The following is a 15,035-nucleotide window of genomic DNA, read 5'->3' as shown; positions in this document are numbered from 1 at the left end:
CCAGTGAATTGTTTAATTGTCCACCACCATTCATGGCTGGATGTGGCAGGACTGCAGAGCTTAGATCTGATCCGTTGGTTGTGTAATTGCTTAGCTCTGTCTATCACTTTCTGCTTATGCTGTTTGGCACATCGTTCCATGTTGTAGCTTCATACCTGGGAGGTCAGTATGTGGTGGTCAGCAGGAAGTTTCCTTTCCTGTACTTGACTTGATACCATGAGACATCATGGGGCCTGGAGTCAATGTTGAGGACTCCAAGGGCAACTCCCACCTGACTGTATACACTGTTCCACATCCTCTGCTGGGATAGGACAGGACATACCCAGAGATGGTGATGGTGCTGTCTGGTTCATTGTAAGTTATGATTCTGCGAGTCTGAGTATGTCAGGCTGTTGCTTGACCAGTCTGTGAGACAGCTCTCCCAATTTTGGCACAAGATTTTAATTGAATTCAAATTTCACCATCTGCCATGGTGGGATTCGAACCCAAGCATTACCCTGGGTCTCTGGATTACTAGTCCAGCAACAATACCACTACGCCACTGCCTCTTGCACTTATAGTGGGTCATCCAACTTTTCTAGAAGATTTAAAACATATGTACCTAATCTGTTGCAGGGATTCCGCTTGAAAAGTGCTCGCAAAAGGCTTTGAGCTTCTGGGCTTAAGAACTGTGGCATTCCCAGTTTGGCTCTAGAAGATATACACACAAACAAATAACAAATATCAGTTAATAAAACAAACAAAGGTTATTTAAAAGTATTGTGAGGCAATCTATTCCTTTGCCCCTCAGTTTATGCTATTCCTTGACTTTCAACTGCTCTCCTGAAAGCACTGCCTTAAGCCAAGGTGTGACTCCCACTGGTACCTCTGTTAAATGGTCACCTGGTGACTGAAGGCCAAGAGATTGAATATCATCAGACTTGTCAACCACAGTGGGCATCCCAACTGAACACAAGCCGGTCCTTAGTTTGACACCTACACATGAACTTGCCAGCACAGATCACTGGCTAGCAATCAGGAGCAGGAAATCTGGTTTATACTTCTCCTCTCTCTAGTCCAAGAATGTTAAGTTGAATTGTCAAAGCCCCACTGCACCCCTAGCCAAAATCGTCCACCTCAAGTCAGACCTGAGATCAAACTTAGGACCTCCCCAGTTTGCATGGTTTAGTGCTACACAATGGGTGCAGTTAAGGAATAGCAAAGGGCAGATCACACTGGTGGGAGTAGTTGACAGCCCAACCCCCCTCTAATGGTCACAGTGTTGGGAAGAGAATAAATCAGAAAATTAGAGGACCATGTAGCAAGACTAATGCAATAATCATTGAGGAACTTTAATCTGCATGTAAGCTGGGTAAACTAAAATGGCAACAGCCGTTAAGAAGATGAGTTCATAGAATACATTTCAAACAAATTTCTAGAATAATATGTGAAGGGGCCCATGAGGCAACTGGCTCTTTTAGATCTGGCACTGTAACGAGGCAGTGTCAATTGGCATTTTCATAGCAAAGAATCCTCCGTGCCAGGGTAAACATATAGGCTGCACACCAAAGAGCTGGGATATTTATCTCGCAGGGGAGGTTTGCCCTGCTGTTGGGGAGAGTGTAAACTAGCTTGGAAGGGGGTTGAGAACCAAGTGTAGATTCAGAAGGAAGAGAAGCAAAACTGGAAATGGAAGGCAGAAAATTAGAAAGCGAGTATGGAATGTTGAGGAAACAAAGGCTAGAAAATAGACAACAAAGGACTTTTTCAGTGATTAGTGCACATACTTCAATGTAAGGAGTCTGGTAAACAAAGCAGATGATCTCAGGGCACAGATAAGTTGCAAGTATGATATTATAGCAATTACTGAAACATGGTGTAAAGAGGGCAGGCACCTCAACATTTTGGGTTACAGCATTTTCAGATGGGATAGAGAGGGGTGCTAAAAATGAGGGGGGTTGCAACATTGCTGTGAGGAGAAATGATATGCTAGGAGAAGTATCAAATGAAGCCATATGGGTTAAACTGAGGAACAATCAATGGGCAATCTCACTGCTCACTGCTCTTATAGAAAGAGAGAGAGAGAGATAGAAGAGTAAATGCGCAGTCAAACTCCTGAAAAGTGCAAAAAAAAAATGGGCAGTGACAATAGGAGATAACAATTCTACAAATTTAACTGGGGCAAATCCAGAGTAAAAGAAACAGCCGACACAGAGTTCTTAAATGCATTTAGAGGAAGCCAGTGTGCAGCAAGCCCAATAAGACAAGGGGCAGTTCTGAACTTAGTTTTAGGGAATGAATCTAGCCAGATATAAGGGTTATCAGTGTGAGAACATTTTAGTGGTAGTGATCATGATTTAGTTAGGTTTTGAGTAGTTATGGAAAAGAATAGGATGAACCAAGCAAAATATTTTTAAAATGGGGAAAGGCCAATTTTATGAAGCTGAGATATGATTTGACAGAAGTACACTGGAAACAGCTATTTAAAGGTAGATCAGTGTCTGAGCACTGGGAGGTACTGGAAGACAACTAAAAAGAGTTTAGGGCAATTATGTTCCCACAAAGAAAATGGATGGGACTCCCATATCTAGATACCCTCCTGGATGTCGAAGAGCATATGGGGTAGGATAAGTCAGGACATGAAAGTCAGATGCCAACAGGTCAATATTGCAGAAAACCAAGGGGAGTACAGAAAGTGCAGGGGTGAAATTAAAAAAAAGAAATTATGAAAGCAAAGAGATGACATGAAAAATTTTTGGAAAGTAAAATCAAGGAAGTACATAAAGAGCAAGAACTTAACGAAGGAAAGAATATAGCCAATTAGAGAGGTCAGAAAGGTAACTAATGTGGAGGTGCAAGGCATGGGCATGGTTCTTAATTAATACTTTGTGCCTGTTTTCACAAATGAGAAGGATGAAGCAGATATTTAGCTGAGGAGGAGTGTGAAATATTGGATAGGATAAACATAGTGAGAGATGAAATATTAAGGCGGCTAGCATGCATGAAAGTGGGTAAATTGCCAGTACCAGATGAATGTAACCCAGGATGCTAAGGGAGATGAGGGAAGAAATATTCAATGCTCTGCCTTATTTTCTGAACTCTCTGGCTACCAGGAGGACTGCTTATGTTTTATCATTATTTGAAGGATGGAAAGGATACACTGAGTAATTATGGACCCATCAGCCTAAACTTGGCGATGGACAAGATATTGAAAAGTTCTGAGAGAGTTTTTTTTGGAGAGCTGTGACTGGAGTTGGTTGTGGTTTTATCTGTATTTTTATTTATTTATCTATATATATATATAGATATATTTATCTATATGGAGACTGGATTGGAGAGTGGTGTTCCGCAGGGATCAATGCTGGGACTTTTGCTTTTGTTTGTATAAAAACTACGTTTGTGATATACGTAAATGATTTGGAGGAAAATGTAACTGGGCTAATTAGTAAGTTTGCAGACGACACTAAGGTTGGAGGAGTTGCAGATAGTGAAGAGGATTGTCAAAGGATACAACAGGATATAGATCAGTTGGAGGCTTGGGCGGAGAAATGGCAAACGGAGTTTAATCCGGACAAATGCGAGGTAATGCATTTTGGAAGGTCGAATACAGGTAGGAATTATACAGTAAATGGCAGAACCCTTAAGTGCATCGACAGGCAGAGGGATCTGGGTGCACAGGTCCACAGATCACTGAAAGTGGCAACGCAGGTGGATAAGGTAGCCAGGAAGGCTTATGGCATGCTTGCCTTCATCGGCAGGGGTACTGAGTATAAAAGCTGGGAAGTCATGCTGCAGCTACATAGAACCTTGGTTAGGCCACACTTGGAATATTGCGTGCAATTCTGGTCGCCACATTACCAGAAGGATATGGAGGGCGTTGGAGAGGGTGCAGAGGAGGTTTACCAGGATGCTGCCTGTCTGGAGGTTATTAGCTATGAGGAGAGGTTGGAGAAACGCGGATTGTTCTCACTAGAGCGACGGAGATTGAGGGGCGACTTGATAGAAGTTTACAAAATTATGAGTGGCATGGACAGAGTAGATAGTCAGAAGCTTTTTCCCAGGAAAAGCCCATTGGAAGAGTTAATTACTAGGGGACATAGATTTAAGGTGAGAGGAGAAAACTTTAGAGGAGATGTGCGGGGCAAGTTTTTTACGCAGAGGGTAGTGAGTGTCTGGAATTCGCTGCCAGAGGAGGTGGTGGAAGCAGGTACGATAGTGGTGTTTAAGAGGCATCTTGACAAATACATGAATAGGATGGGAATAGAGGGATACGGACCCCGTAAGTGCAAAACGTTTTAGTTTGACAGGCAATATGATCGGCGCAGGCTTGGAGGGCCGAAGGGCCTGTTCCTGTGCTGTACTTTTCTTTGTTCTTTATTCTTTGATATAAATATAAAAACTGAAATGAAGAGAAATTTCTTCACTCGGGGGTTGTGAACTTGTGGAATTCTCTTCTACATAAGGCTGTGGAGGCCAAGTCACTGAATATATTTAAGAAAGGAATGGATAGATTTCTAGACTCCAAAGGCGTCAAGGAGTATGGGGAGAGTGCGGGAGGATGGCGTTGAGATAGAGGATCAGCCAAGATCATATTGAATGGCGGAGCAGGCTCAAAGGGCCGAATGGCCTACTCATGCTCTTATTTTCTATTGTCATTTAGAGGGGTATGAATTAATCAAGGACAGTTAGTATGGATTTGTTAAAAGAAGCTTGTGTCTTACTAGGAATATTTTGAGGAGATAACAAAGGGGAAGTCGAGGAGGGTAGCACATTTGATGTAGTCTACATGGATTTCAGCAAGGCCTTTAACAAGGTCCCAAATGACAGACTGGTCAGTAAATTGCAAGCTCATGGAATCGAAGGGAAAGTGGCAACTGGATCCAAAATTGTCTCAGTGGCTGAAAGGCAAGGGTGGAAATTTTTGTGATTAGGTTGAGAAAACATAGTTTTTCTGAATAGGAAATCACATCTGTCAAATCTGTTATGAGATTTTTCAGAGTGCAACTGGCAAGGTAGATGAGGAAAATTAGCGTAAGTAGTATATTTGGATTTTCAATAAACATTGGTTAAGGTACCACACAAGAGGTTGCTGCATCAGATTTAGGTTCGAGGGATTGTGGGTAATATTTTAGCTTGATTGAGGCTTGGCTGACAAATAGAAAACCAAGAATAGGAATAAACGGGTCTTTTTTGGGTTGGCAGGCTAAATAGGGATCTAGGACTTAGGAGCAGGAGTAGGCCACTCAGCCCTTCGAGCTTGCTCTGCCATTTGATAAAATCATGGCTAATCTGGTTGTGGCCTCAACTCCACTCTCCTACCTGCCCTCCATAACCTGACTCCCTTGCCTATCAAAAATCTATCTAACTCAGCCTTGAATAAATTCAATGACCCAGCCTTCACTGCTTTCCGGGGAAGAGAATTCCACAGACAAATGGCCATCTGAGAGATAACATTTCTGTTCATCTCCATCTTAAAAGAGAGACCTCTTACTCTTAAACTATGTCCCTTAGTTCTAGTCTGCCCCACAAGATGAAACATTCACCCAGTATCCACCCTATCAAGTCCCCTCAGGATCTTTTATGTCTCAACCAGATTTCCTCATTCTTCTAAACTCTAATGGTATAGGCCTAGCCTGTCCAACATCTCTTCATAAGATAAGCCCTTTCTCCTGGGAATGAGTTGAGTGAACCTTCTCTGAGCTGCTTCTAACGCTAGTATATTCTTATTCAAATAAGGATACCAAAACTGTGCACAGTATTCCAGATGTGGTCCCACAAATGCCCTAAACAGCTGCAGTAAAACTTCTCTACTTATATATTCCATTCCCTTTGCAATAAATGCCAACATTTTATTTGCCTTCCTAATCACTTGCCGTATCAGCATTCTAAACTTTTTGTGATTCATGTACCAGGACATCCAGATTCCTCTGTGCCTCGGAGTTCTGCAATCTCTCTTCATTTAAAGAGTATACTGCTTTTCTATTCTTCCTGCCAAAGTGGAGAAGTTCACATTTTTCCACATTATAATCCATGCGCCAGATTTTTGCCCACTTAATCTAGCTAAATCCCTTTGTAAACTCTTTTATATCCCCTTGACAACTTACTTTCCTACCTATCATTTTGTCATTGACAAATTTAGCTACGATACATTTGGTCTCCTCATTGAAGTCATTGATGTAGGTTGTAAATAGCTGAGGCACTGATTCCTGTGGCACTTCACTAGTTATAGCCTGTCAACCCGAAGATGACCCCTTCATAGAATGACAGAATCTTTACAGTTCAGAAGGAAGCCATTCAGCCCATTGAGTCTGCACTGGCTCTCTGAAAGAGCATTCTGCCTAGACCCACTCCCCTGCGTTATCCCCGTAACCTTGAACATTCTTCCTTTTCAGATAGCAACCCAATTCCCTTTTGAATATCTCAATCGAAGCTGCCTTCACCACCCTCTCAGGAAATTCATTCCAGACTCCAACCATCCTCTGGGTGAAAAATTTTTTCCTCACATCACAATTACTCCTTTTGTCAATTATTTTGAATCTGTGCCCTCTAGTTCTTGATGCTGTCTTGAGTGTGAACAGTTTCTCACTACTTACCCTGTCCGTACCCCTCAGGATCTTGAATACCTCCATCAAGTCTGCCCTCAGCCTTCTTTTCTCCAAGGAAAACAGTCCCAACCTCTCCAATCTATCCTCATAGCGATAGTTCTTTATCTCTTGTGAATCTCCTCTGTACTCTCACCAATGCCTTCACATCCTTCCTCAAGTATGGTACCCAGAACTGGACACAGTGCTTCCAATGAGGCCTAAACGGTGTCCTATACAAAGTCAACATGACCTCTTTACTTTTGTACTCAATGCCCCTATTAATAAAGCCTAAGATACTATATACTTTATTAACTGGTCTCTCAACATCCTTCCTCTCTGCTTCCTGTTCACTAGCCACACCTCTATCTATGTTAATATGTTACCCCCTACACCATGAGCTCTTTTTTGTGTTGCAACCTTTGATGTGGCACCTTATCAAATGCATTTCCAAAAACCAAGTACACCATATCTACTGGCTCCCCTTTATCCACATTGTTTGTTACTTCCTCAAGGAATTCCAATAACTTAGTTAAGCACGATTTCCCTTTCACAAAACCATGTTTGCTCTGTTTGATTCCATTATGATTTTCTAAGTATCCTGCTATAACCTCCTTAAAAATGGATTCTAGCAATTTCCCTATGGCAGATGTTAGGCTAACTGGTCGAATGTTTCCTGCTTTTTGTCTCCCTCCTTTCTTGAATAAACATGTTACATTTGCTTTTTTTTAATCTGCTGGGACCCTTCCAGAACACAAGGGATTTTTTGAAAATTATAATCAATGCCTCTGCTATCTCTGCAGCCACTTCTTTTAAGACCCTAGGTGATGTGACACAACGATCAGTTTTTGATCCTTGATTTATTGTAATGGTTTAATTGTAGCAACTGAGTGTAATGCATCCAAGTTTGCTGATGATACAAAGCTAGATGGGAAAGTAAACTTTGAGGGGAATGCAAAGAGGTTGTGAAAAGAGATAAACGGGGCAAGGCGGCGGCAGATGGAGCAGATGCAGGAAAATGCAAAATAATCCACTTTGGTTGGAAGAATAGAAAAGCAGGATATCTTCTGAAAGGTGAGGGACAAGTAAATGTTTGTATTCAAAGAGACTTTAGTGTTCTTGTACATGAATCACAGAAAATTAACATGCAGGTACAGCAAACAATTAGGAAGGCAAATGGCACGTTGGTTTTTATTGTGAGGGTATTGGAGTTCAACCGTGAGGAAGCCTTTCTGCAATTATACACAACTTCTATAAGATTATTCACTGAATACTGTGCACAATTTTGGTCTCTTTACCCAACAAAAGATATCTCTGCCTTAGATGGGATACAACAAAGTTTCACTGGATTGATGCCTGAGATGAGAGAGTGCCCAATGAGGAGCAACTGAGCACCCTCAAGAAGAAGGGGTGGCTGGGGCTCCTGCGCATGCCGCTGGAGAGTCACAGTGAGCCATCGCTGGTCGGCATCTAGTTAGACCCAGATAGACAGCGCTTGTCATTCCTGCAGATGACCGAGAAAAACCGCACATGTCCAGGGAACGGGTCAGTCACATTTGCCACCTGCTGAAAAATCTGATGCCACGGGGACATGGAGGGCATCCACTGCCAGTGGCCATGAAAGCAACTGCAGCGCTCAATTATTATGGCAGTGGCTCCTTTCAGGGCTCCACAGGAGGCCTCTGTGGGATATCACAAGCCTCCACCCACAAATGAATCTATGAGGTCACGGAAGCCATATTCACGAAGGCTCACAACTTTGTGCATTTTGCCCGGGATCAGGAAAGCCAGGAAGCAAGAGCACTGGGATTTCCCCAGATCTCAGGTTTCCCAAAGATGCAGGGTGCCATCGACTGCACCCATGTGGCGCTCAGATCTCCGTCGCAACAAGCGATCCACTACGTCACCCGCAAGAGCTTCCACTCACTGAATGTTCAGCTGGTGTGCGACCACCATAAATGCATCCTGCACGCCTGCACACAATTCCCAGGGAGTGTCTATGACTCCTACATTCTCAGTAGATCTCAGATCCCTGATGTCTTCCAGGGTTCACAGAGGCTGCAGGGTTGACTCCTAGGGACAAGGGCTACGCACAGAGGACATTACTGATGACGACTGTGCGGTGGCCTCAGACTGCAGCAGATAGCAGGTACAATGGGATTCATGCTGCAACTTGCACTTTGGTAGAGTTTCCGGTGCCTGGACCGGTCTATATTGCCCTGCAATTCAGTCCACAGAGGGTGTCACGCACCGTTATCACCTGATGCGCCCTTCACAACCTGGCGCTACAATGGGGAAAGGAGCTGGCTGAGGAGGAGATGGAGGAACTGCACTTCTTCTCCGATGAGGAGTTGAGGGTGAGCAGATCCTCAAAGGTGACGATGATGGTGATGAGGCCATCGCACTGGCCAGATGAAGCCAACGCGCTTGGGAAGCCCTCATAGCTGCTAGATTTGTGGAGGATGATGACGACATGCAGTGAGGACACTCCATAGATCGTCACATTGCATCTGTGAACCTCTGACCCCTGTCATACCCTCTGTGATAAGGCTCCTGTTATAGAGATGCAGCAGACGCCCATACTCCCTACATTCTAGCAGGACGATGATCACATGCAGTGGGGACAGTCCATAGATCCTCACATAGCTCATGTGAATGCCTTGACTCCTGTCTGACTGATGGCAGATCGCTTGCACCCTGTGAACGGGATCATATCATGGAGATGCAGCGGGGAAACTTTAATTTCTCCTGATCCTATGGCATCTTTCATGAGCTGAACCCTTCAGGACCACACTGTCACCGGACACAAATGCTGATCAGATGGGAGGCCAGCCACACCTCAAAGGTGCTGGGAGCACACAGAGGACAACTAAAAAAGAAATAAGGAGGGAGAAGATTAAATATGTGCGTAAACTAGCCAGTAATATAAAAGAAGATTGCAAGAGTTTTTTTAGATATATAAAGGGTAAGAGAGAGGCAAAAGTGGACATTGGGCCGTTGGAAAATGACGCTGGAGAAGTAGTAGTGGGGAACAAAGAAATGGCGGAGGAACTGAATAGGTACTTTGCGTCAGTCTTCACAGTGGAAGACACGAGTGACATCCCCAAAGTTCAAGAGAGTCGGGGGGCAGAGGTGAGTATGGTGGCCATTACCAAGGAGAAGGTGCTAGGAAAACTGAAAGGTCTGAAGGTGGATAAATCACCTGGACCAGATGGATTACACCCCAGAGTTCTGAAGGAGATAGCTGAAGAGATAGTGGAGGCGTTAGTGGTGACCTTTCAGGAATTACTGGAGTCAGGGAGGGTCCCAGAGGACTGGAAAATCGCTAATGTAACCCCCCTGTTTAAGAAGGGAGTGAGGCAAAAGACGGGAAATTACAGGCCGATTAGCCTGACCTCGGTCGTTGGTAAGATTTTAGAGTCCATTATTAAGGATGAGGTTTCAGAATACTTGGAAGTGCATGGTAAAATAGGGCAAAGTCAGCATGGTTTCATCAAAGGGAGGTCATGCCTGACAAATCTGTTAGAATTCTTTGCGGAGGTAACGAGTAGGTTAGACAAAGGAGAGCCAATGGATGTTATCTACTTGGACTTCCAGAAGGCCTTTGACAAGGTGCCGCACAGGAGGCTGCTCAGTAAGATAAGAGCCCATGGTGTTAGAGGCAAGGTACTAGCATGGATAGAAGATTGGCTGTCTGGCAGGAGGCAGAGAGTGGGGATAAGGCGGTCCTTCTCAGGATGGCGGCCGGTGACTAGTAGAGTTCCGCAGGGGTCAGTGTTGGGGCCACAACTTTTCACTTTATACATTAATGATCTAGATGAAGGAACTGAGGGCATCCTGGCTAAGTTTGCAGATGATACAAAGATAGGTGGAGGGACAGGTAGTATTGAGGAGGCGGGGAGGCTGCAGAAGGATTTGGACAGGTTAGGAGAATGGGCAAAGAAGTGGCAGATGGAATACAACGTGGGGAAGTGTGAGGTCATGCACTTTGGTAGGAAGAATAGAGGCATAGACTATTTTCTAAATGGGGAGAGAATTCAGAAATCTGGAGTGCAAAGGGATTGGGAGTCCTAGTCAAGGATTCTCTTAAGGTTAACTTGCAGGTTGAGTCGGTAGTTAGAAAGGCAAATGCAATGTCAGCATTTATTTCGAGAGGACTAGAATATAAAAGCAGGGATGTGCTGCTGAGGCTTTATAAGGCTCTGGTCAGACCACATTTAGAACATTGTGAGCAATTTTGGGCCCCGTATCTCAGGAAGGATATGCTGGCCCTGGAGAGGGTCCAGACGAGGTTCACGAGAACGATCCCAGGAATGAAAGGCTAAACATATGAGGAACGTTTGAGGACTCTGGGTCTATACTCGATGGAGTTTAGAAGGATGAGAGAGGATCTGATTGAAACTTACAGAATACTGAAAGGCCTGGATAGAGTGGACGTGGGGAAGATGTTTCCATTAGTAGGAGAGACTAGGACCCGAGGGCACAGCCTCAGAGTAAAGGGAAGACCTTTTAGAACAGAGATGAGGAGAAACTTCTTTAGCCAGAAAGTGGTGAATCTATGGAATTCATTGCCACAGAAGGCTGTGGAGGCCAGGTCATTGAGTGAATTTAAGACCGAGATAGATAGGTTCTTGATTGGTAAGGGAATCAAAGGTTACGGGGAGAAGGCAGGAGAATGGGGTTGAGAAACTTATCAGCCATGATTGAATGGCGGAGCAGACTCGATGGGCCGAATGGCCTAATTTCTGCTCCTATGTCTTATGGTCTTATAAATGGACAGAACTCTGTACTACTGGCCCAGGACATTCTGGCAGCAATGATAAGCCCCATAGAGGTGCAGGCATGACTGATGTGTCCAACGACTGTGAAGACACAATATCAGTGTGCTGGGAAGGTTGCAAAAAGCACGGGGAAAAGGCCTTGGACTGAGTTGCCTGCCTTTATCTTGTGCAGGGACCGAGGTTTCACTTCTGAGCGACATGAACACTGCTCATCAGAACAAGGAGCCATAGGTAAGGAGACATCCTTGGGAGTTTATTTACAATAGTGAACATTATGCACACGTGATTAACACCCATGCCCAGGCTGTGCAACTACACCTTCTTAACCTTTCTAATCCTGCTGCTACGTCTTGGTGCTCCCCAGGCATCCACAGAGAGGTGGAGGCAGCCTTCTGACTGCTACACCCTGTCTGTGATTACCTTAACTCTGGAGGGCCGAGACCTGGAGGGCCAAAGCCTTCTTTCAGAGTCCTGCTGTGCGGCAATGGCACCCTCCTCGGCCTGTGGAGCTGGAGCTGTGGGGGTCACAGGAAGAGGCGATTCGGATGGGCTGGACACGCCCAGGAATCACCTGGGTGGATGGCCCCGGGGTGTGCACCTGCTGATCCTCCTCCCTATGGTTGCTTGAGGGCCCCTGGCTGACTCCTTCAGGAGAAGGGGAAGCTGGAGTGAGATCGGGCTGCACCACACCCTTCTCACATTGAGACTGTTGAAGACCAACTATGGTGTCAGCGATGGTGTTGAGGCCACGCAGCAGTACAGGACCAATGTACTAGACCAAGGTCTCCATGACAGCCGCCATCCTACCAGTGTTGACCTCGGTGCGTTGGCATGCCAGCGCTATCACCTCAGCCTGAAGGCGGACGGACTGCTCCATTGTGCCTTGTAATCTGAGGAACGCAGCAGACATCCCTCCCTGATGCTCCTGAGCTTGCCTTTGCAGCTCTAGCAACTGTGACATGACCCAGTCCAGAGATTCGTCATGTGACTCAGACTCAGCAGATTTCTGGCCTCCAGCAGTCCTCCGAGTGCCAGACACCTGGGAAGTCCCTGCCACCACCTCCTGTGGATCAGACAGTGTAATGTGCTCACCAGATTGTGACCCTGAGGCTACTCTAAAGCTTGGTCCCACCAAGGTGTGTGTCTCTGCACTGGTGAAGGGTGTGGGCGAGTGCTGTGTCAGGTCTTCAATGAGGGTGTCATCAGATTCTTCTTCCAAGGTGTCTTCGGGGCTTAAGCCGAGGACCTGGGCTGTGGACTCCCTCGGCTGTTTCCCAGATGTGCCTGAGAAAGCAAAAAGAGATAATTAGAGCATGGCAGGGGACTGCAGAACCAGAGAACTGACTCACGGTATGGTTGTCTGATGGATGTTGCACTGCTGGATCCTCACTTGGTTGAGCATCGCCGACCTCACCATCAGCACAGGAATGGTCCAGATCACCGCCGGCCAGCTGAATGGCTCTGTTTTTAAAGTCCATGCGGACCTTGATTTCAGACATTCCTGCACCAGTCTTTGATTTCTCCCTTTTGTTGTGTGCCAGCTTGTCTTACATAAATACAAATGGAGAAAGTGTAAGCAGGTGCCTGCCTGGCCAGATGATAAGGATGCCTGGCAGTGTGGCTGGTGAGTAATGCCATGAGGACACGATCCACAGGGCAGATGAAGGTGTGTGTGAAGCAATAAATGGCGATGTCCCTTGAATTGGCAGTGAGTGAGATCCCTGTGGATGCGTGATGGGTTTGTGAGTGTGTGAGTTGAGAGTGATGAGAAGAGTGACTAACCCTGGCAGAACGGAGGAGGTCATTCATCCTCTTGTGGCACTGGATGGCTGTCCTCTTTTGCAGGGTGTGGCACTGATCATTGTTGCCAGCACCTCCCATGCAGGGTTGGTTAGTGACTTTGCTTGCTGGCCTTCGTAGAGCATATCACGGTGGGCCTCCACTGTGTCTAGTAGACGCTCGAGGGAGGCGTCACTAAATTTGGGGGCAGCTTGTTTCCTCCCTTTGGCAGCCATCACTTCCCAGCAGCTTCCTATCCCTTGAAGAGTGCTCACTCTTTGCAGGGGCGGCTTTTAAACATGGCGCTCGGTTTACTGAATGCCTGAGGTGACCGCGAGGCGGGCGAATCAGAGCATGCCTCATCAGCGACCTGGCATGTTTCCCGGGAATGCCTAATGAGTGAGGTGGGAATGGAGCGATAAGGCATGAAAACCTTTCCCACCCTCTACCGCACTTAGTGCAAATCTGGGACAATTCCACCCTCTGTATAATGTTTATCACAATGGTGCAACGTTTAAATGACTCAACTCTTATTTTCCTTCCCTGCCGATGTGTGTGTGTGAGGAGGTGCTTAACTCTAATTAATGTCGTCTCTTCATAATGCATTCAAAATAAAGATTACCCCTTTTCAGATAGTCGACCACTGAATTGTTTTTGGTGCAATCAGTTAGAGTACCAAGATGGCCTTCTCTTTTAAAGATGAAATTTTGGCATTGGCTAGTCATCCAAGTAGAAAGGCACACTTCAGTACAGACATATGTACATACAGAGGCAGAGACATCTGGATAATGACAACCCTACATACAGCTTTGTTTAAAAGAAAACTATTGAATCTCATCATAATTACAGCAGGAAGACTGGAACATTGACCCAGCCTAAGGTACAAACTTATAACTAGAGGGATTAACTAAGCTGTCCCTTTCTCCCAATGCATCACCTTCTCTCACACAATGTGCTATTTGAAATGGATGTCAGTAATGTACAATAACTAAGTTCTTCAAGTAGTGAACAAATCTTACAACTTTTCAAAAAAGAAACTTACTTGAGTATAAGTGCCATGGTTTCCTTCCTGTCCTTGCCTTGGAACGGCAGTGACCCTGTTAACATCTCAAACTAGGCAATAAAATCAAAACAAATGTGTTAGAGAAATCACAAACAGCCAACCTCACCCACAGAAATCATTCAAATTACTTATTTCATTCAGTGACTGAAGTGAAGATGTTCATCAATCAACACATACTGTTGAAGCATTGTAAGCAATGTACTTTTGAATGTCTCTTGCTTCTACAAGACTTTTTTTTTGCACATTCAGTGATTAATAGTTGAGTGAAGCCAGGGACAACAGCACCATAAAAGATATCAACTCAACTATTGAAGTTTTTGGGGGGACTTGGAAAAGTTTGAAAGAAACCGTACAACGTGCTGATGGGAGAGTCTCAAATGACCAATGGTTTAATTTGTAGGCCAACAATCCAGATTCAGGCGTTTTGCATTTTAACTTCTGCATAAAGTACAAAGAATTAAATGGTTTCACAGGCAGGGGAAGCAACGTGTTAAGATTTGTGCTGTTTTGCTTTGCATTGATTCAAAGTTGACAGGCACCAGTTTTTAAATTTCTAGTATAAACAAGACCCTCTTGAGCACAAAGGACTCTGTCACTATAATCTGTTTGATTCTACATCCTTGTACAACTACTTAAATGTTCTCTTTCCAAGTTAGTTTTTAGGGTTGTGTTCAATGGAAAAGGATTCTAATATGAAATAAACTGCCTGGCAGCAGTGCCTTTGGATGTCCTCATCTTCTTCAGGATATAGTTGGGTGCCTCCTAGGCCAAACTCAGCACCATAAATGTAAAAGCTACCATGTTTTACTTTGGCTATTGGCAAATGAGCTCACAGACCACCAGTACAAGGCC

At 44.9% G+C, this 15,035-nt stretch overlaps 1 protein-coding gene across 1 annotated transcript in view; it reads right to left on the bottom strand.

Annotated features, from left to right (window-relative positions):
* Positions 1 to 15,035, bottom strand: part of LOC144690122 (ribosomal protein S6 kinase alpha-2) — a 435,548-nt gene that overhangs the window by 110,988 nt on the left and 309,525 nt on the right. Inside the window, exons 9-10 of the mRNA XM_078557599.1 lie at positions 14,163 to 14,233; positions 602 to 690 (exon numbers count right to left, since the gene is read on the bottom strand). Of these exons, the coding sequence (XP_078413725.1) occupies positions 602 to 690; positions 14,163 to 14,233 (160 nt within the window). The remainder of the gene's footprint in view (positions 1 to 601; positions 691 to 14,162; positions 14,234 to 15,035) is intronic.

This window comes from Cetorhinus maximus, chromosome 14, assembly GCF_964194155.1.
Source record: "Cetorhinus maximus chromosome 14, sCetMax3.hap1.1, whole genome shotgun sequence".
NCBI lineage: Eukaryota > Metazoa > Chordata > Chondrichthyes > Lamniformes > Cetorhinidae > Cetorhinus > Cetorhinus maximus.
Note: the sequence above shows the minus strand (reverse complement) of the source record. Positions and strands in the feature narration are given on the sequence as shown.